This window comes from Aphelocoma coerulescens, unplaced genomic scaffold, assembly GCF_041296385.1.
Source record: "Aphelocoma coerulescens isolate FSJ_1873_10779 unplaced genomic scaffold, UR_Acoe_1.0 HiC_scaffold_64, whole genome shotgun sequence".
NCBI classification, from domain to species: domain Eukaryota; kingdom Metazoa; phylum Chordata; class Aves; order Passeriformes; family Corvidae; genus Aphelocoma; species Aphelocoma coerulescens.
In genome coordinates, this window is record NW_027183992.1 from 134,285 (window position 1) to 157,108 (window position 22,824).

Consider the following 22,824-nt stretch of genomic DNA (forward strand, 5'->3'; position numbering starts at 1 on the left):
GTCTGGTGGCAGCTTTGGGGCTCTGGGGGATCACAAGCAGCCCAAAACCCCCTCCCAGCCCCACAGCCACGCCCAGACCCCTCAAACCACCCCACAGCTCTGTGCCAGGAACTCCCTCAACCATTCCCTGCAACATAAATGACCCCAAGAACCACCCAAATTCTCTCCAAGACACACAGCCAAGGCAAGATCCCCAAAACTCCCTTACACACCACCCCAAAAGCCCCCTCCAAACACCACTAATGCCCATCAAGAGTGACAGAAGCCCCTCCCAATCCCCCCACGAGCCCCTCAATCCCCTCCCAGCCCCCCATGGCACTGACCAGGAGAGCTTGGTGGACAGGAACATCCCCAGCCCAGAGCAGCTCGGGCACTTCAGCAGCTATTTGGGCACTTTGGGGGGCACACCCCAAACGGGGAGACCCAGGCCAGGGACTGGGACAGACACCCGCAATCCCTGGAGAACAGACGGGCTCAGGTGGACACGTTCTGCCAGCACAACTACGAGATCGTGGCCCTGTCTGCCCAGCCCATGGCCTCCCAGCACCCAAATCCTCCCGAATATTCCCCTGAACCAACCCCAAATTCACCCCCAAATCCCGGTAAAATGGTGCTGCTTTAGATACCTTTGTCGAATTCCTTTATTTCTACCCCAAATCTGCTTGTTTTGACAGGATGAAGGAGGAAACTATTTAGGTTGAAAAAGACCTCCAAGATCATCCAGGATTGCTGGATGCCACCAGAAGAAACAACTGGACAGAGCAGGTGAGAATTTTTGGGCTGTAAACTCAACAAATCAGCTCTTCCCAATGAATTTCCCATTTCAATCAGAGTCCCGATGGATGTTCCAGCCCCTGCGCTCACCCAGGTGCCTACAGGGATCCAGGAGGACGTGGAGAGCACCAGCCAGGGCTCTTCCCAAACTGGATCACAGGGAATGTGGGTCACCAGGGCTCTGCCAAACGTGGGTCCCCCATTGGGGGATGGAGTTGGAGTAGAGGATGAAGCTCTTCCTGCACTCGGGGCACTCGCAGGGCTTCCCTTACCGGTGCCTCCGTTGGTGTCTGCTCAAGTGCGAGCTCTGTGAGAAGCTCTTCCCACACTGGGGACACTCGTAGGGCCTCTCCCCGGTGTGGATGCGCCGGTGCCTGATGAGGGTGGATTTGTCCCTGAAGCCCTTCCTGCAGTCGGGGCAGCGGAAGGGCCTCTCCTCTGTGTGAATCCGCTGGTGCAGGAGGAGATTGGAGCTGGTGTGAAACCTCTTCCTACACTCGGAACACTCGTAGGGCCTCTCTCCCGTGTGGATCCTCTGGTGGCGGAGCAGGGTGGAGCTGTCTCTGAAGCTCTTCCCACACTCCCCACACTCATAGGGCCGTTCCCCAGTGTGGATCCTCAGGTGGACGATCAGGCTGGAGCTCTGGCTGAAGCTGTTCCCACACTCCCCACACTCATAGGGCCATTCCCCCGTGTGGATCCTCTGGTGGCGGAACAGGGTGGAGCTGTGGCTGAAGCTCATCCCACATTCCCCACACTCATAGGGCCGTTCCCCTGTGTGGATCCTCTGGTGGCGGAACAGGGTGGAGCTGTCTCTGAACCTCTTCCCACATTCCCCACACTCATAGGGCCATTCCCCAGTGTGGATCCTCTGGTGGACAATCAGGTTGGAGCTCCGGCTGAAGCTCTTCTGGCATTCCCCACACTTGTAGGGCTTCTCCCCAGTGTGAAGCCGCTCATGGACCACCAGGTCCGAGCTCTGGCTCGATCTCCGGCCGCCTTCCCGGCACAGGGTTGGTCTTTCCTCCTCAGAGCACCCTGGGCTGCGTTTGCAGCCCCTCCTCCTGTGGGGTCTCTGCGGTTTTTCCTCCCCATTGGATTCCTGTGCCGTGGAGCCGCTCAAAACGGCCTCTTCCACCAGGTTCTGCTGGGGGAATTTGTCCTCCCTGGGCTCCGTCCTCAGCTCCTTGTCTGGGGAGGAAGGACAAGGAGAGGACGGGATTTGCCTCCGTGCCACAGGGAAGGGCAAGGAGATCCCCCCAGTCCGTCCCTGGCAGGACGGCGTCGGCAGCGGGGTTGTCCTGCAGCCGGGGGCGATGCTGGGCTGGGAGATGGAGCAGGAGAGAGGGGGAAAGGGGCACTGACTTCCTCCTCACCTGCCTGGGGGTCCCGGGGCATCTTCCTCTTCCTCGCAGCCTCCTCCTCCATCTGGCCAAGGTTTGGGAATGGGAAATCCTGGTCTGGGGGAAAACAAGGGATGAGCACGTTGAGTTTGAAGGTCCCTCTGCCCAAGTCCATCTCTAGAAGCCACCAGGCATCTGGGATCCATAAAAACCTGCTCAGGAAAAGCCTCCCAGGAGTTCCCCATCTCTGGTCCCTCCCCTTTGGTGTTTGGGGTTTCCCCCTGTCCCAGCTGCTGGGGGTCACGCTTGTATTGGGGATCCCCCTCTCTACTTGGTCCCCGCCCTCCCCAGGCTGCTGGGAGTCCCAGGAATCCAAAAAGCTCCCCCCTCTTCCGTCTCCCCACTTAGGAATGCTGGGGGTGATGGGCTCCAAGGAGTCCCCCCTGCCCCTCTCCAGGCTGTTGAGGGTCCTCTCCCATCCCTCCTCCTCGTCCTCCTGCCCCGTTCCCGAGCCGCTCGCAGCCCGCGGGAGCAGCGGGGATGGAGCCGGGACAGGTCGGGATGGGCAGCGCGGGGCTCTCGGCTGCTCCCACCCGCTGGGGCGGGGGAACCCGGCCCGGGGAAAAGGAGAGGGAAACTGGGAACATTGGGGGCTGCAGATCCAAACTGGGCCTTGCTGGGGACCCTGCCTGGGGACTTGCAGCCCTTGGGGCTCCTCTCGAGAGCCTGGAGAGCCGGGAGGGGGAACGCAGAGAGGGCTGGGGGATCCCAGCAGTGGCACCACTGGCACTGACTGGTTTGTACTGGGATAACTGGAACCTTACTGGGGCCACTGGGAGTGACTGGGAACGATTATGCACATGCTGAGGGCAGCTGGGATATATTGGGAGCATCTGTCAACCATACTGGGAACAACTGGAACCACAATGGGAACAATCGGGACCATGCTGGGGAGAAATGGGGCTACACTGAGGGCAACTGGGCATGACTGGGACCATGCTGGGAAGGACTTGGGTCATATGGGGTGTGACTGGGACTGAATCACGTTCAACTGGGATCACACTGGAAGGAACAGAGAGCAACTGGAACCATGGTGGGAGCAACTGGCATCCAACTGGGATCACGGTGGGAGAAGCTGGGCCCATGCGGAAGGAGACTGGGATCATACTGGACCCTACTTGGAGAAACTGGGACTGCACTGAGGGTGACTGGGAGTGGCTGTGAGACACTGGGATCACACTGGAAGCAGCTCAGGGCAAATGGGAGCGTGCTGGGAGCAACTGGGATGCACTGGAAGAGATTGAAACCATAGTGGGGGTAAATGGGAGCAACTGGAACCACACTGGATGATAATGGGAGCAGCTGTGCCCATGCTGGGGTCATACTGGGATCCTACTGCAACTGACTGGGATCATACTGGGAGTGACTGCAATAGTACTGGCAGTATCTGAGAGTGCCTGGGATCCTACTGGAATCAGACTGGGACTGACTGGAAAGGTGCTGGCCATGACTGGAACCATACTGGAAGTGACTTGGAGCAACTGGACCCAGACTGGGAGTGACAGGGAGTCACTCTGGGCATGACTGGAGTAATACTGGGAGTATCTGGGAGTGACTGGGATCATACTGGGAGTGAGTGGGATCATCCTGGAAATGACTGGAACCATACTGGGGGTGACTTGGTGTCCTAATGGATCATGCTGGGAGCCACTGGGATTACAGTGGGTGTGAATGAAACCTGACTGGGGCTTACTGGGAACTACTGGGCCCATGTTGGGAGGAAAATGGGGCAACATTGGGAGCAACTGGGACACACTGGAAGGTACTGGAACCATGCTGTGGGGACTGAGACCACAACTGGGACAACTGGGATGATACTGGGAGCAGCTGGGACCACACTTTGGGACACTGACAGAAACTGGGATTGCCCTGGAGGTAAGTGGGAGAAACTGGAAAAGACTGGGATCATTCTGAGGTAACTAGAACCTTACTGGGGATACTGGGAGTGCCTGGGAATGACTAGGAGCATGCTGAGGGCAACTGAGATATACTGGGAGTGTCTGTAACCATACTGGAGTGACTGGAACCACAATGGGAACAGCTGGGCCCATGCTGGGGGGCAACTGGGATATACTGGATCTACACTGGGGGCAACTGGGATGACTGGGACCATGCTGAGAGGGACTGGGACTATCCTAGGGGCAAATGGATTCATACTGGGAGGAACTGGGAATAACTGGAACTACTCTGGAGGCAACTGGGTTCATACTGGGAGCACAGTGGGAGCAGCTGGATCCATGGTGGGTGAGACTGGGATCACACTGAGGGTGACTGGAATCATACTGGCATTGACTGGGAGTGGCTGTGAGCAACTGGAATCACGCTGAAAGAAACTGGGATTATGCTGGGAGTGACTGGGAGTATACTGGGAGAGACAGGGAGCCCCAGGGATCATAATGGAGGCTCCTGGGGTCACACTGGCATTGATAGGGAGCAACTGGGAATACACTGCGGGCTACTGGCGTCATACTGGGAGTGACTGGGATCATGCTGGGAGTGGCTACAATCACACTGGGTTATAGTGGGTGTGATTGGACCCTGACTGGGGGTTACTGGGAGCTACCAGGCCCATGCTGGGAGCCACCTGTGCACACGCTGGGAGCAACTGGGAGCAACTGGGAATGACAGGGTGTGTGGAGGCCGCTGGGCCTGCTGGACAAGGAACCAAAGGAGTCCTACGGTGGGATAAGTCCTCGGTCCCTTTCCAGCTCATGGCGACTGAAAACCTTGCCCAGAATGCTTTGTTCTGTTCTGTTCATGTACCCCAGTTCTGCTCCCCTCCTTGGCTCCCTTGGCCGCCACAGCCCTGGTTACCTGATACCCCCTCAGAGTTTCCCAATGAGTTCCTTTACCCTGGGCCCCCCATTGCTCTGCCCCGGGACTTCTCTGAGACCTCGCACGAGTGCGGATGCATTAAAGCTCTCCTGCAAACCCTTCTGCGAAAACTCTTCTTGCTCCGTCATCCTCGGACTGTTTCGCGGGCGATCCGTGGGTGTGTGCAATGTGCCGGCGGCACCGAGAGGCTTTCTTGGAGGCGCTTTGGGGAAGGTCGTGACACGACACCAGACAACAGAAACGTGACAAGGGCGCATGCTGGTGACAACTGGGATGTACTGGGAGTGACTGGGATAATATTGGGGGCAACTGAACCATGCTGAGGAAACTGGGAGTGCCTGGTGTAATAAATAAGGGTATTTTGTTCATTGAAAAGAGCTGACACAGGCCACAAAGTACATAACAGGAAGTATCTTAACAAATCCATATGTAAAGGTTGTAAGTGTTGTAAGTGTACCATTGTTTAACCGCCCCTAAGCTCCAGGAAGAAAAGCAGGGAATACTAACTGACCAAATAGGGAAAGGGTCACCCAGAGGACACTTGAAGAAAACTACTAGCCTTCATCCATCGACCACCAGAAGGCAGAAAACGACCCCCTAGCAACAAGCTCACACGTGCGCAGAGTACTTCCTTAAAGACACGTTAACAGGAAATGATCCTGCATAAAAGAAGGACTGAAACTTGCAACCGCGCGGCAGTTGGTGGAGCAGAGACACCCCTGTCGCCCAGCGCTGATTTTGCTTATGCCTTGCTTGTTGTAATTAATAAATTCTCCAATTTAATTAAACCTTTTTGTCTGCCTCCATCAACCACATTTTGGTGCCGTGACTCGGATGGGAATGGTACGGTAAGACAGAGATATCGGGGAGGCGCCCCATCTCTGGTGGCCTCGGTATCCTCAGTCTTTACCTCGCTCCCACTGACGAACCTAAACTCAAGGCATTAAGCAAAGGGAACCGGTCGACCCCATAAACTTTGTGCACAGAGGTCCGGACGAAGACACTGGAAGCGTGAGTATTTGCGGAAAAAGGATCCGTTCGGTCGGGGTCGGGTATCCTGGAGTGTGGCGTGTGAGAGGGGGGCCGGCAGCCAGACTCCCCAAGCGAGCGTGGACCCTCAGTAGTGCGGCTCCCATTGCCCGCGAGGGCGTGGGCCACGAACCAGGGGAAGCGAGTGATTGTGCAGAACGATTGAGAGCACTCCAGAGGATGGGACAGGGGAAAAGCAAGCCCTCTACCCCCATGAGATTTCCCCCAGTACCTGAAGATAGTCCACTGGGACTTCTGTTAGATAATTGGAGGCGATATTCGACTACAAAGGATAAAGATAAGGCCAAGATGATTTATTACTGTATAGAGGTCTAGGGAGGAAAACAGATATCACAAAGTGTTTTCTGGCCTGTATTTGGGTCCTATGAGGACTGGATGAGACAAGATTTAAATCTATGGGTAAATTCCAAAACCCCTTTTAATCAGGAGGAGAGTGATTATGCAAAAATATGGATAGAGACCCCCGGGGTGTTCCTGTGTACCCTAAAGGAAAAATCTGAAGACTCAGGGGCAAGAAGAAAAGATAAAAAGAAAGAGGAAGTCCCATTGATTCCACCCCCCTATATACCTCCGCAGGCCCCGCAGGCACCCCCACTCCCACTCCCTGAGCAGCCCCTAGATGAAGAAGATGGGAATCCTGAACCCGAATGGGAGGGACCAATGACAAGGGGCAGAGCTAGACGTCATAACCTCTATCCATTAAGAGAAATGCCTATGGGGGGACCCCAACCAGGAATTGGCTTTATTTCAGTCCCCCTTAGCTCTGGAGATGTACGGGACTTTAAGAAGGAAATGGGGAACCTATTAGAAGACCCCCTGGGAGTTGCAGAGAAGCTAGATCAATTTTTAGGCCCTAATATATACACCTGGGATGAGTTGAAGCCAATTCTTAATATTCTTTTTACTGCAGAAGAAAAGAACATGATTAGGCGAGCGGGAATGCAAATTTGGGATGCCCAACATGCCCAGGGCCCACAGGCAGATATCAAATGGCCTTTACAAAACCCTAATTGGGATCATCAGGATCAAGCACACAGAACTCATATGCAGGACTTAAGGACAATAGTTATACAAGGGGTCTGAGAGGCAGTACCAAAAGGACAAAACATAAATAAGGCCTTTAATGAGAGGCAGAGAAAGGAGGAAACTCCAACAGACTGGCTAGAAAGGGTAAGAAAGAATCTACAGCTGTATTCAGGCCTGGACCCAGATACACAGTTGGGTCAGGCACTTCTGAAAACCCAATTCGTAGCCAAATCATGGGATGACATCAGGAAAAAGTTAAAAAAGCTAAAAAACTGGCAAGAGAGAGGATTAGACGAGTTATTGAGGGAAGCACAGAAAGTATATGTCAGAAGGGATGAAGAGAACCACAAGAGGCAAGTAAGAATGATGGTAGCAGCAGTGAGAGAGAGCAGGGAACAGGACTCTCCTCGCCGAATAGGGCAAACACCCAGAAGGGCCCCTAGGAATACGGAAGGAGATCTGAGAGTGGAAAGGAGAGAAGCAATTGTGTGCTTTTATTGTGGAGGAAAAAGACATATCAGGAGGGACTGTAGAAAGAGGATAAGAGACGAAAAGATGTTTAAGGAAGATTAGAGGGGTCAGGGGCTCTACTTACTAGGGACTCAGAAACACCCGGAGCCCTTGATAAAAATAAAAGTCGGTCCCCAGCGCCAGGAATTTGAATTCCTGGTAGATACGGGAGCAGAAAGATCAACCATCCAAGTTTCACCATCTGGATGTAAAGTCTCCCGAGACACCGCCCTTGTAGTGGGTGCCAAGGGTGAACCTTTTGAGGTTCCTGTCGTTAAGGATGTCTTAATAGAGACCGAATCAAAAATAGGAATAGGAAACCTTTTGTTAGCACCAGAAACAGAGTATAACCTCATGGGTAGAGATCTCATAGTAGAATTAGGAATAAACCTAGAGGTAATGAATAAGGAATTGAGAATCAAACTATGCCCCCTTAGAGTAGAGGATGAAGAGAAGATTAACCCCGAGGTATGGTACACGCCTGACAGTGTGGGTCAACTAAACATTCCGCCCTTCTCCGTAACTATAAAAGATCCAGAAATTCCAATAAGGATCAAGCAGTATCCCATATCCCCAGAAGGGAAACGAGGACTAAAACCTGAAATAGACAGACTAATAAGCAAGGGACTCCTAGAGCCCTGTATGTCCCCTTTTAATACACCCATCTTACCAGTAAAGAAACCAGATGGATCCTATCGATTAGTACATGATTTAAGAGAAATTAATAAGAGGACAGTGGCCCGGTTCCCGGTGGTTGCTAACCCATACACCCTATTAAGTAGACTAGGGCCAGAAAATCACTGGTATAGTGTAATTGATCTAAAAGATGCATTTTGGGCCTGCCCCTTAGACGAAAATAGTAGAGATTATTTTGCCTTTGAATGGGAGGACCCAGATACTCATAGGCGACAACAGTTGCGGTGGACCGTGCTGCCACAAGGGTTCACAGAATCACCAAATTTATTTGGACAAGCATTAGAACAAATCCTCCAAGAATATCAAACAAGAGAAGACATTACTTTGATTCAGTATGTGGATGACCTCCTGATTGCAGGAAGAAAAGAAGAAGAAGAAGTTCAGGAGAAGAGCATTAAACTGTTAAACTTTTTAAGCTTGAAGGAACTAAAAGTATCAAAGGCAAAATTACAATTTGTAGAGGAAGAAGTAAAATATTTAGGCCATTATTTGAGTAAAGGAGAGAAGAAAATAGACCCCAAAAGAGTGAAAGGAATCCTCTCACTCCCGCCACCAAGAAGCAAGAGACAAGTAAGGCAATTGCTAGGATTAGTAGGCTACTGTAGACAATGGATTGATAATTATAGTACCAAGGTCAAATTTCTGTACAACAAGCTCAGTCATGACGGGTTATTGAAATGGAGCAGAGAGGATGAGCAGAGCTTAGAACAACTGCAACAGGATTTAATTAACGCTCCAGTACTAAGTTTACCTGATTTAAAAAGACCATTTTATCTATTTGTAAACATTGAAAATGGGACAGCATATGGAGTATTAACTCAAGATTGGGCTGGGAGAAAGAAACCGGTAGGATACTTGTCAAAGCTATTAGATCCAGTAAGCAAGGGATGGCCTACATGCCTACAGGCAGTGGTAGCCTGTGCTCTCTTGGTAGAAGAAGCACGTAAAATAACTTTAAATGGGGAACTCAAGGTATTATCTCCACATAACATTAGGGGAATATTGCAACAAAAAGCTGAAAAATGGATAACAGATTCGAGACTTTTAAAGTATGAAGGGATCTTATTGGATTCCCCAAAACTAACACTAGAGGTCACAACACTACAAAATCCTGCCCCGTTCTTGTACGGAGAACCAAATGAGAATAAATTAGCCCATGATTGCATGTTAACTATAGAAGAACAAACCAAAATCCGACCGGACTTAGAAGAAGAAGAATTAGAAGAAGGGGAGAGGCTGTTTGTAGACGGATCATCTCGGGTAATAGAGAGAAAGAGAGTATCTGGCTATGCAATCATTAAAGGGGAAGGGTCAGAAGTCTTAGAGTCAGGACCTCTAAGTAGATCCTGGTCAGCTCAAGCTTGTGAATTGTATGCAGTCTTACGGGCTCTGAAATTGCTAAAAAATAAAACAGGGACAATATATACAGACTCCAAATATGCGTATGGAGTGGTACATACATTTGGAAAAATATGGGAAGAACGAGGGTTAATAAACTCTCAAGGGAAAGACTTAGTCCATCAGGAGCTAATAAGACAGCTACTCCAGGCCTTACGGGAGCCTAGAAGAATTGCTGTAGTACATCTCAGAGGTCACCAGAAAGGAATAGATTTTAGGAGTAGAGGTAATAACGCAGCAGACCAAGAAGCAAAAAGGGCAGCACTTTTGGTTATACAGCAAGTTCAGGATAAGGACCAACCAGAGGAGAAATCCCCCAATGAAACTATGCACATTTATAGCTTTATATAGAACAAGAAAAAGAAAAACTATCACAAATGGGGTTAAAAGAAAATTCAGGAGGAGAATGGAAACTCCCAGATGGAAGAATAGTACTACCTAAATCAATAGCAGTAGAAATTTTACAAAGAATACATAGCCAAACTCATTGGGGAACACAAGCACTGGCAGACCAATTTGCTGCCAAGTATATGTGCATTAAAATATATAATTTAGCAAAACAAATTGTTAAAGGCTGCATAACTTGCCTTAAAGTGAATAAGGCTTATTTAAGAGAACGCCCATTGGGAGGGAGACCACTAGCACACAGGACCTTTGCTAACATACAACTAGATTTCACCAAATTGCCTAAAGCAGGAAGAAATAAATACTTATTAGTTATAGTAGACCATTTAACGCATTTTGTCAAAGCATTTCCCACAGCAAGGGCAACGGCACAGACAGTGGTCAAAGTCCTATTAGAAAATATTATTCCTAGATATGGAGTGACTGAGACTATTGACTCCGACCAGGGACCCCACTTTGTATCTAAAATTATCAAAGAAGTAATGGAAATTATGGGAATAAAGTGGGAATATCATACCCCTTGGCATCCTCAAAGTTCAGGACGAGTTGAAAGAATGAATAGGGAAATAAAGAAGCAATTGACAAAGCTTATGCTGGAAACCAGGCTGTCGTGGGTAAAATGTTTACCATTAGCTCTATTAAACATACAAACTCAACCAAGATCTGACATGGGAATTTCCCCGTTTGAGATGCTGTATGGAATGCCTTATAATATGGAAGAACCTCAGGACCACCCAAATCTGAGGGACCAGAACATGAATCATTCTATCACTACCTTAATGAGATATAGAGAAGAATTACAGAAAAAGGGCATGATAACTCAGGGGACCCCGCTAGAACTTAAACTACATCAAGTCCAACCAGGAGACTGGGTATTGATAAAATCATGGAAAGAGACTTCACTAACTCCACAATGGGAAGGACCTTATCTTGTTTTACTCGCTACAGAAACGGCAATAAGAACAGCTGAAAGAGGATAGACACATGCCAGCAGAATTAAAGGACCTGTGGAAAAACCATCACCCCAGTGGCAAGTGACCAGTCCTCCTGGGGACTTAAAACTAAAAATTCAAAAAAAAGACTGTAGATGAACAAATACCAAATTGAGTATTTACCTAATCCATATTTTACTGATGATGGACTAATCTGTAATGATGATGTTAGAATAAAGTGTGGGAATTGTAATTGTGAGTGTTATCCTTTTGTTATATTTGTATAGTGTGTAGGGAAAAGTGGTGGAGTCACTGTTGGAGGGGAACTCCACCTAGAGGAGTTTGTACCCCTTGCTGGGAATCCCAGCGAAAGATTACTGATTGGACTTTAGCATATAAAATATCACAAGGAGAATTAGAAAAAGGATCAGAAGAATGGTGGGAAATATCTACTAAAGGAATCAATCCCAACTATTATTGCTACCATTCTAATGAACCAATCCCTTTTATAGCCAAAATCATTGATAGCACATGTCGCAAACACCTGAGGGGAGTCCGGTGCAATACCCCAGGAGTCAAGAGACATAACTGGAACTCCTACATTAAGAGGCAAGAAATCCGACAGGCTCAATCCCAAGGACTTCCTGAAGAATACCCCTGCTGCCGAGAAGATGGTACCCCTCGTGGCTCGAAGCAACCGAGTCGACGAGCAAGGCAGAGGAGTAAAAAGCTGTGGAGGAAAGAACCCCTGTATTGGGATACTAGAGCAATGCTTGCGGAACTGCCTCAGGAGTGGGACTAGAAAGCCTCAGTGTGACCCGTGACATGTGAAAGGGGGAAAGACACCACCAAATTATAGTAACCAAATAACGATTACCACAAATCGACTCCACCAGTTAGCCCAGCGTAATATTTTTCTACTAATCATGCTTTGCTTAATTAAATTGAACGGAGTTGAGACTTTAGAAGAGACACACTTTCCGCACGAACCCTTTAAATGGTCATTAGTTAAGTTGAGTGATAATAGGATACTACAAACAAATACCACTGTGGGGGCACCAAGTTTTCGAGTGGGATTATGTGATCTAACGGCTATTGAACATTGTAGAAAAGAACTAAACCTAACAGGATTTTATATGTGTCCAACCACTAATCGAGGGAAATCATACTGTAACTATCCAGGAGAATATTTCTGTGGATATTGGGGGTGCGAGACAATAGCCTCCGACTGGATCCCGGGAGGGGGACCAGACAAATCCCTGAAAGCTGGGTTCGGGCCCGTAGGGTGCACTAAGCCACAAAGAGGACTTTCTGGAGAGATGACATATATGGGGACCTGTTCCTTTATATATATAAATATAACGCAACCCACTAATCCGGATTGGTTACTGGGGAAAATCTGGGGAATCAGACACTGGGAACCCAGGAAAGATAGAGGAAACCTAATCATGATTAAGAAAGAACGCGCACCCCCTGATCCAGAACTAGTTGGACCAAACCAGGGTCTAGGGGAATTAGAGGAAATAGACAATATAAACAAAACTCAGCAGGTTGGTAGTATAACAATCACTCCCCAGAGCGAGAATCCAACTGATGTTAAAACAAATTTAGAATATAGTGCTCTATGGAAGATCATGCAAGCTAGTTATGGTGTAATAAATAAGACCAATCCACAGCTAACTAAGGAATGCTGGTTATGTTACAACATCAGGCCGCCTTTTTATGAAGGAATAGGTGTGACTGCAAAGGCTAGAAGAATTAACAGCACAAACCCAGCACAATGTCTTTAGAAACAGAGAAAGGAATCAATTCAAGGGCTGACTTTGTCTCAGGTAACTGGGAAAGGAAGATGTATAGGAAACGTTCCAAAACATAAAGAACATTTGTGTGAGGTAAAGATATCACCTAAAGAAGATGAGAGACCCGCAGATTGGTTGCTCCCAGCCGCAAATACTAAATGGGTGTGTAACAATATAGGAATCACACCCTGCCTTTCGCTCAAACTATTTAATCGCACCCACAATTACTGTATTCAAGTGTCCATCATACCCCAAATCACATATCATCCTAGTGAATACATGTACCAACAACACACCACAGCAGATCATCACCTAGTAAAGAGAGAACCTTTTACTGCATTAACTATAGCAACCCTTCTCACTATAGGAGGAGTTGGGGAGGGAACTGGAGTAGCATCCTTAGTCACCCAGCAAAAAGAGTTAAGAGCACTAAGGGTCTCAGCAGATGAAGATCTAAGCCGAATAGAACAAGCAATTGATGGCCTAGTAAAGTCAGTAAGATCTCTATCAAAAGTAGTCCTACAAAATAGGAGGGGTTTAGACTTATTATTCCTTCAGCAGGGAGGACTGTGTGTAGCACTCAAAGAAGAATGTTGTGCCTACGCAGACCACACTGGGGTAGTGATAGACACCATGACTGAACTAAGAAAACGGCTAGAACAACGAGAAAGAGAAAGAGAGGCACAACAGAGCTGGTATGAATCCTGGTTTAATCATTCACCCTGGTTAACCACTTTGTTATCTACCATCGCAGGGCCTCTAATTCTGTTAGTCCTAGGACTCACATTTGGGCCGTGTATACTTAATAAGTTGATCTCCATAGTAAAAGGACGCTTAGAAGTAACACATTTAATGCTCCTTAGGGCTACATACCAGCAGATATCAGAAAATCATGAAGAAGAAATGTTAGAATTAGCAAGACAAGAGCTAAAAAGATTCAATGAACAAAAATGAACAAGAGAAAAAGGGGGGATTGTAATAAATAAGGGTATTTTCTTCATTGAAAAGAGCTGACACAGGCCACAAAGTACATAACAGGAAGTATCTTAACAAATCCATATGTAAAGGTTGTAAGTGTTGTAAGTGTACCATTGTTTAACCGCCCCTAAGCTCCAGGAAGAAAAGCAGGGGATACTAACTGACCAAATAGGGAAAGGGTCACCCAGAGGACACTTGAAGAAGACTACTAGCCTTCATCCATCGACCACCAGAAGGCAGAAAACGACCCCCTAGCAACAAGCTCACACGTGCGCAGAGTACTTCCTTAAAGACACGTTAACAGGAAATGATCCTGCATAAAAGAAGGACTGAAACTTGCAACCGCGCGGCAGTTGGTGGAGCAGAGACACCCCTGTCGCCCAGCGCCGATTTTGCTTATGCCTTGCTTGTTGTAATTAATAAATTCTCCAATTTAATTAAACCTTTTTGTCTGCCTCCGTCAATCACACCTGGGAATGACAAGAATGTTCAGAATAACTGGGATATACTGGGAGTGCCTGAGACCATTTGAGTGGGGACTGCAACCACACTGGGAGCAACTGGGAATGTGCTGGGGGGGAACTGGGACCAAGCTTGAGGCAACTGGGGGCAAGTGGAACTGATTGGGGCCTTGCTGAGAAAGACTGCCTTCATACTGGGACTGACTGGGACTATGTTAGGGGCAACTGGGAGAACTGGGAACACACTGGACAAAAGCTGGAGGAGGAACTGGGAGCAACTGGGACCGTGCTGGGTGAAAATGGTATCGCAATAGGGAATGACTGGGAGTGACTGGGCTCCTACTGGGAGCAACAGGGATCATGCACGGAGGAAGGGGAAGTGACCAGGATCATACTGGGACTGACTGGGCTCCTACTGGGAGCAGCCACTTGCGGGCCCCGGGACCCCTGAGCCCCTTTCCCGGCCGTGCCGCCCCTGCAGCCCCCAGACCCCCCCGCCGGGGTCCCGCCAATCCCAGGGGTCCCCCCTCTCGGGGTCCCCGCTTTGGGGTCCTGGGGCTCTCCTCTCTCTGCGGTCCCGCTTACGGAAGCCGGGGCTCCCGGGGCTCCCCAAAACCGGTGTCCCCCCGGCCCCGCCGGCCCCGCGCGCTCCCCACGCGGCCCCGGCAGAGCTCGGAGGGCCCGGCCCGGGAAGCCCAACCCCCACCGCGGGGGGACCCGCATCCCCCCGCCCCCGCCGGGGCTCTGCCGCCACCGCCACCGGGAGCCCCAAAAACACCTCCCGGGGACCCCCGATCTCCCCCCGAGCCGCACCTGCGGGATGGGGGGCGATGCTCCCGGGGGGCTGCGACTTCAGCGAGCGCTGGAGCCGCGGGATTCCGCCTCTCCTCCTCTCTTCCAGCTTCCCGCTGCCGCTCCGCCTCTTCCTCCCTCCTCCTGCTCCTCTTCCTCCTCCCGCCCCGTCCCAATCCCACCTCCCCCTCCTCCCTCCCTCCCTCCCTCCTCCTGCCCCGTTCCCGAGCCGCTTGCAGCCCGCGGGAGCAGCGGGGATGGAGCCGGGACAGGTCGGGATGGGCAGCGCGGGGCTCTCGGCTGCTCCCACCCGCTGGGGGCGGGGGAACCCGGCCCGGGGAAAAGGAGAGGGAAACTGGGAACACTGGGGGCTGCAGATCCAAACTGGGCCTTGCTGGGGACCCTGCCTGGGGACTTGCAGCCCTTGGGGCTCCTCTCGAGAGCCTGGAGAGCCGGGAGGGGGAACGCAGAGAGGGCTGGGGGATCCCAGCAGTGGCACCACTGGCACTGACTGGTTTGTACTGGGATAACTGGAACCTTACTGGGGCCACTGGGAGTGACTGGGGACGATTATGCACATGCTGAGGGCAGCTGGGATATACTGGGAGCATCTGTCAACCATACTGGGGTGACTGGAACCACACTGGGAACGACCAGGACCATGGTGGGAAAAAATGGGGCCATGCTGGGGGTAACTGGGAGCACTGAACTGGGGGCAACTGGGCATGACTGGGACCACGCTGGGAGGAACTGGGATCATATGGGGAGGGACTGGGACTATTCTAGGGACAACTGCACTGGGATCCTACTGGATCATATTTGGGCCAACTGGGACTGCACTGAGGGTGACTGGGAGTGGCTGTGAGACACTGGGATCACACTGGAAGCAGCTCAGGGCAAGTGGGAGTGACCGGGAACATGCTGGGAGCAACTGGGATACACTGGGAGAGATTGAAACCACAGTGGGGGTAAATGGGAGCAACTGGAACCACACTGGATGATAATGGGAGCAGCTGTGCCCATGCTGGGGTCATACTGGGATCCTACTGCAATTGACTGGGATCATACTGGGAGTGACTGCAATAGTACTGGCAGTATCTGAGAGTGCCTGGGATCCTACTGGGATCGGACTGGGAGTGACTGGAAAGGTGCTGGCCATGACTGGAACCATACTGGAAGAGACTTGGAGCAACTGGGCCCAGACTGGGAGTAACAGGGTGTCACTTTGGGTGTGACTGGAATAATACTGGGAGCATCTGGGAGTGACTGGGACCCTACTGGGTGTGACTGGGAGTGACTGGGATCACACAGGAAGTTGCGGGAAGTGATTGGAATTATACTGGAGGCTACTGGGATCATACTGGCGTTGAGAGGGAGCAACTGGGATCACGTTTGGGGAACCTGGCGTTATACTGGGAGTGAGTGGGATCATCCTGGGAGTGACTGGAACCATACTGGGAGTGACTTGGTGTCCTATTGGATCATGCTGGGAGCCACTGGGATTACAGTGGGTGTGAATGAAACCTGACTGGGGGTTACTGGGAGCTACTGGGCCCATGTTGGGAGGAAAATGGGGCAACATTGGGAGCAACTGGGACACACTGGAAGGTACTGGAACCATGCTGTGGGGACTGAGACCACAACTGGGACAACTGGGATGATACTGGGAGCAGCTGGGACCACACTTTGGGACACTGACAGAAACTGGGATTGCCCTGGAGGTAAGTGGGAGAAACTGGGAAAGACTGGGATCATTCTGAGGTAACTAGAACCTTACTGGGGACACTGGGAGTGCCTGGGAATGACTAGGAGCATGCTGAGGGCAACTGGGATATACTGGGAGTGTCTGTAACCATACTGGGGGAACTGGAACCACAATGGGAACAGCTGGCCTGATGCAGTGGATCTACACTGGGGGCAACTGGGATGACTGGGACCATGCTGAGAGGGACTGGGACGATCCTAGGGGCAAATGGATTCATACGGGGAGGAACTGGGAACAACTGGAACTACTCTGGAGGCAACTGGGTTCATACTGGGAGCACAGTGGGAGCAGCTGGATCCATGGTGGGTGAGACTGGGATCACACTGAGGGTGACTGGAATCATACTGGCATTGACTGGGAGTAGCTGTGAGCAACTGGAATCACGCTGAAAGAAACTGGGAGGAGGTGGGAGTGACTGGGAGAATGCTGGGAGTGACTGGGATGTACTGGGAGAGACAGGGAGTCACTGGGATCATCCTGGAGGCTCCTGGGATCATGGTGGCATTGACACGGAGCTACTGGGATCACTCTGGGGGCCACTGGCGTCATACTGGGAGTGACTGGGAGTGACTGGGATCATGCTGGGAGTGGCTACAATCACACTGGGATAATGGTGGGTGTGATTGGACCCTGACTGGGGGTTACTGGGAGCTACCAGGCCCATGCTGGGAGCCACCTGTGCACACACTGGGAGGAGCTGGGAACAACTGGGAATGACAGGGTGCATGCTGGTGACAACTGGGATGTACTGGGAGTGACTGGGATAATATTGGGGGCAACTGAACCATGCTGAGGTAACTGGGAGTGCCTGGGAATGACTACGAGAATGTTCAGCACTACTGGGATATACTGGGAGTGCCTGAGACCATTCGGGTGGGGACTGGAAGCAACTGGGAATGTGCTGGGGGGAACTGGGACCAAGCTGGGGGCAACTGGGGCAAGTGGAAGAGACTGGGACCCGGGACGGCACCAAGGCCTCGGGGCGGCTCCAAAGGGCCCCGCCCGCCGCCGCTCCCCGAGGCCTCGCCGCTGCTGCCGGGGATCGGACACCGCAGGCGGCCCCGGCCCCTTCCTCTTCCTCCTCCTCCTGCCGGGATTCAGCCCCCGCCGCCGCCCGGCTCCTTCTGCCGCTCCTGCCCGGCACGAAGCGGCGCTGCCGCTGACGGGGCCGGAGCGCGGCTGCCCCGCGACTGCCCCGCGCCTCAGGGCCGGGCCGGGGAGTGACCGCACGGCTGGGGAGGGACCCCCCGCTGGCAAGGGCAGGGACTGACCCCATGGGAGGGACCCCCCGCTGGCCAGGGCAGGGACTGACCCCATGGGAGGGACCCCCCGCTGGCCAGGGCAGGGACTGACCCCATGGGAGCGACCCCCCGCTGGCCAGGGCAGGGACTGACCCCATGGGAGGGACCCCCGCTGGCCAGGGCAGGGACTGACCCCATGGGAGCGACCCCCCGCTGGCCAGGGCAGGGACTGACCCCATGGGAGCGACCCCCGCTGGCCAGGGCAGGGACTGACCCCATGGGAGCGACCCCCCGCTGACCAGGGCAGGGACTGACCCCATGGGAGGGACCCCCCGCTGGCCAGGGCAGGGACTGACCCCATGGGACGGACCCCGCGCCGGAGCAGGGAAGGATTCCTGTCCCCGAGGGGAAGCAGCGGCACGAACTGAGCGCGACTCCCATCCCTTCTCCCTGCCCCGCTGGGCACAGCAGGGAGGAGCCGGGGATAAAGGGAACTCCGGCAAGGAGAAAGAGGTCGCGGGAAGGTTCTGTACCAGGGTTTATTTTCCTCCTCACTCTCCTGTTCTGATCCGCTCCGTCCCAAATGCACTTCATCTCCCCACGTCAGCGCTCTTGTGGCCGCGATGGCGATCCCTGAGTGACCTCTCCCTGCCCTTAGCCCGAGCCACGAGGACTCGCATCTGTTCCAGTTCCGTGCAATTCACGGGCATTTGGGGCAGCTGGAGCGAAGCAGCTGGAAAGCCCAGCGGGCTCGAGAGGGACTCAAGCAAGGCAGGAGCCGGGGCTGGCCCGAGGGAGCTCTCCCAGCACGAACCTTCCCGGGCTCTTTCTAGGGGAATTTCCTTGAATGTTTCCATTCATCGCTACAAAGCAGAGTCACAAGTGGAGCTGAGCCTTCACCTTGAAATGAGGGAATCGAACGCGTGCGCTGGGACTGCTGCAAACTCAAGGTGTTTCTTGATACTTTAATCTTGCAAATATTCAGCCCCGCAGCAGCGATGTCTCTGCCAGCCCACCGGTTTCTTGCTCAGACCCGGCTCGGAGCTTGGAGGAGAAATCCGAAGTCCCAACACAACAATCCCTGCCGTCATTTTATTTTTTTCATAAGTACGATGTGTTATTTCATTGTATATACTATTTTACTTTGATTTTTTTTCTCTTATTCTTTTTTTTTCTTCTATTTTTTTGTGTTTTTTCTCTATTCCCTTCCCCTCTCCCCCCGCCGTTGTTCTCCTCCCGGAGGTTTGTGGTGAGGGGTTTTCCCACCGGTTCTCCCCCGGAAACCAACGAAATCGATCAAAATAATGATGAATTTTTGAACTCTTTCCGCTGCTGTTTCCAGAAGGTCCTGGGAGGAGCCGTGGGCGGGGAGGGGGTTCCCGGTGCCGGGGGCAGTCAGCGGTCGCCGGGCAGATGCCGGCGGCGAAGGTCCGGAGGCGGAGAAGCCAAAGTGTCCGAGGGAGCGCGGGGGGAGGGGACGGGGCAATTCCAGGGAATTCACCTGGATCCCCTCCTGGCATCTCCCGGGACCCTCCTCGGCCGTGCCCTGCGGGACCCCCGGGCCGGGCCGGGCTGAACTCCCGGGCCCCACGGCCAAACTCTGCCTGGAACCCGCTGGGTTCGGCCCGAAGCGGGGCAAGCACCGGGACCCGCGGATCCATTTTGTCCTGCGGCTGCGGGGCCCCAGCCCCGGCGGAGCAGGACTGGGCGCTGTGACCCCGATCCCTGACTCCCAATCTGCTTCTCTCTCGCCTCTCCTGTCCCTTTCCTTTGGGTGATCGTAAATCCCAGAGCGGCTGCAGAGCCCCGTGCCCAGCTCGGGTTTCCCAGGAAAGGGAGGCCTGGGGCTGAGGTGCCCCGGGATGGCCGGGAATGGGGGTGCGGGGGTCCCCGGGGTCAGGGAAACAGGGGATGCAGGGGCTGGGAGAGGAGGATACCCGGGAAAGGGGGTGCAGGGTGGTGTTGGTGCAGGATGAGGGGTGCAGGAGGGTCCCAGTGCCCAGGAATGGGGATTCAAGGGGGTCCCAGGGAGGCTCCCCAAAGCCCCTCGCAGGGAGGAGCAGGAGCTGGGTCAGGAGCGCTGTGGGAGAGAAAAGGGGTGACCCTGGCATGGGGGGGACATGGGGGAGTCACACGCGCTCCGAGGGGGGGGACACGACCCCCGGGGACCCCCCCTCACCTTCCCCCGCAGGTGGAGGCCGAGCCCCAGCCCAGGAGGACGAAGCCCAACACGAAGCCCCCGACCCCCGTCAGCGTCTTGGGGGCCGTCCGGCGGCAGCTCCGGGGGCGGGAGGGGCAGGATCCGGGAAACGGCGGCGGCTGCCGGGAAGGGACCCGGACGGAGTGGGACAGGCTGGGATGGACTGGGACACATTGGGACCCAGCGGGATACACCAGGACCAGGACTGGAACCCACTGGCACCAGAATTGGGGTAACAGGGGCCACACTGGGAGCAACTGGGACCACACTGAGGGCTAGCGGGAGCAGCTGGGAGTGGCTGGGAGCAGCCGGGACAAACCGGGCGAACATGGAACAGACAGGCGACACTGAACAGCCAAGGGACACGGGATGTGGACACCGTGGAAGGTCCAAGGAACGCTGAGCGTCGCTGCCGCGGCTGGAAAAGCTTGAATGGAGTTTTTATCCCGTGCCGTTCCCGGCGAGCAGCGGCAGCTCCGCGTCCCCGGCCCGGGGGTTGGGGCAGGGGAGCCGCTGGCAGCACCTTCGGGGCACAGCCGAGGGCTGGGGGGCTCCTCGCCACAGTTCCTTTTCTCTCCCCAGCTAAAATCGTTCCCTCCCATTCCAATCCCCTCCATTCACATTTTCTCCCCAGAATTAAAGTTTTCTCACTCCAATTAAACTCTTCTCCCCAGTTAAGCCCTGAGGCTCCTCCGTGCCCCCGGCTCCTCCTGGCCGGACGTGGCCGGGACCTTCTGGAAACAGCAGCGGAAAGAATTCAAAAAGTCATCATTATTTCGGTTGATTTCGTTGGTTTGCGGGGGAGAATCGGTGGGACAGCACCTCACCACAAACATCCGGGAGGAGAACAACGACAGGGGGGAACGGGGTGGAGGGAATTGGAAAAAAACCACAATAAAATAGGAAGAAAAAAAAGAAAAAAACGAAAATAAGAATAAAAGCAAAAATAAAGTAAAATAGAATGTACAACAAGATAGCATAACGTACCTATGAAAAAAATTAAATGACGGCAGGGGTTGTTGTGTTGGGACTTCGGATTTCTTTTCCAAGCTCCGAGCCGGGTCTGAGCAAGAAACCGGTGGGCTGGCAGAGACATCGCTGCTGAGGGGCTGAATTTTTCCAAGATTAAAGTATCAAGGAACACCTGCGGTGTCCGATCCCCGGCAGCAGCGACGAGGCCTCGGGGAGCGGCGGCGGGCGGGGCCCTTTGGAGCCGCCCCGAGGCCTTGGTGCCGTCCCGGGTGCCTGAAGGAGCCGCTCGGCGGGACGGGGGAGCTGGGAACGAGAGAAAACACAGAGAAAAGAATAAAATCCTATCAAAGAGCCGCACCGAGGGGAGGGGGATGAGAGGTGTGAATGGAATAAAATGTAGAGATTAGAATAAAAAATTATGAAAGAACCGCCCCGGGAGTGGCCGCTGCGCAGCGACTAAAAAGCGGCACCGGGGGATTCCGGGGGTTGTTCCCGTCAGCTCCGCTCAGCCCTCGGGCACCGCGCTGGGGCCCCGCGCACTTTTCCAGCCCGGCCGCCCCCACGGGCCGGACCCCGCGGCTCCCGCTGCCGCCGCCTCGGACCCGGAGAGCCAAAAAACCCGGGAAAATCGCTGCCAAGCACTAAAGAACCTTTCCGTGCTCAGCGAGGGGCGCAGAGGGGGGATCCTTATGAAGTCCCCTCAGTCCCTGCTGGGCACGGCCGGGCATTAGCGCAGCTCCCGGGGCTGTGTCCCGGCACCGGCTGCTGCCACAGGGCACGGCGCTGCCGCGCTTGGGCATCAAACGCGACAGATTTGGGGAGCAGGGACGGCCACAGAAACCCTCGGGGAGCCCTCGGGAGCCTGGAGCTGCACGAGGGACACAAAGGATGCCCCGGACACAGCGATGGCCCCAGCAGCGGCTCTGCCCCCAGGCACGGGGCTGTGTCCCAGACCCCCCGCTCCAGCCCGAGGTTCGGGGGCGGCAGCGGAGCTGCTGGACGGAGCTTCCAGCCCCGCCAGCCGCAGCTCCGATCCCTTGGGCCGTGACGCCGGTGACGGGTGTCCGTCGGCGCTCGGCGTCTGTCAGCTTTTGCAATGCAGAGGGAGAAACTGAGTCGGTTTCCATCAATCGCTATTTCTCCTTTCTTTTCCATGACGGATTTCACAGCGCTTCCTTTCGGCCCGGAGATTTGGAGAACAAAATTCCCGGCTGCCCCGGCATCCCTGCAGCTCTCCACAGCCCCAGCCTCGTCCCTCCTCTCCCGTTTCCTTCTCTCCAGTCTCTCCCTCGTGGCGCTGCCGGCCCGGAGGAAGGACATTCCCCCGGCACCCGCTGCCTCCTCCTCCTGTCCCGTGGGGCGCAGTTGGTGCTTCTGGAGCCGCCTGCCCGCGCAGCCGGACCCGCCCTGCGGCCGCTCAGCGCCGGAGCCGAGGGAATGAACTGCAGGCACCGCTGGGCTGGGCTGGCCCCGGCCGGGTGCCCGGTGCCACCAAAGCCGCTCTGGCACTCTGCTCACAGCCGCAGCACACGGAACACAGAAGGAAAGGCTTGTGGGCTGGGATCGGGGCAGGGAGAGCTCACTCAC

General features: G+C 53.7%; 1 protein-coding gene across 2 annotated transcripts; it reads right to left on the bottom strand.

Moving 5' to 3' along the window:
• Positions 1–623: 623 nt before the first annotated feature.
• Positions 624–15,198, bottom strand: LOC138102235 (zinc finger protein 154-like). Of its 2 annotated transcripts, XM_068999967.1 has the most exons (4): positions 15,081–15,166; positions 5,030–5,214; positions 2,151–2,234; positions 624–1,965 (listed from the first exon to the last, which is right to left on the bottom strand). In XM_068999967.1, exons 3-4 carry the CDS (start codon positions 2,200–2,202, stop codon positions 1,043–1,045), a joined length of 975 nt encoding a protein of 324 aa, XP_068856068.1. In that variant the 5' UTR covers positions 2,203–2,234; positions 5,030–5,214; positions 15,081–15,166; the 3' UTR covers positions 624–1,042. The 2 variants fall into 2 exon arrangements, with proteins under 2 accessions (XP_068856068.1, XP_068856069.1); XM_068999968.1 differs by lacking the exon at positions 5,030–5,214 and having other exon boundaries at positions 15,081–15,198.
• Between the last annotated feature and the right edge of the window lie 7,626 nt (positions 15,199–22,824).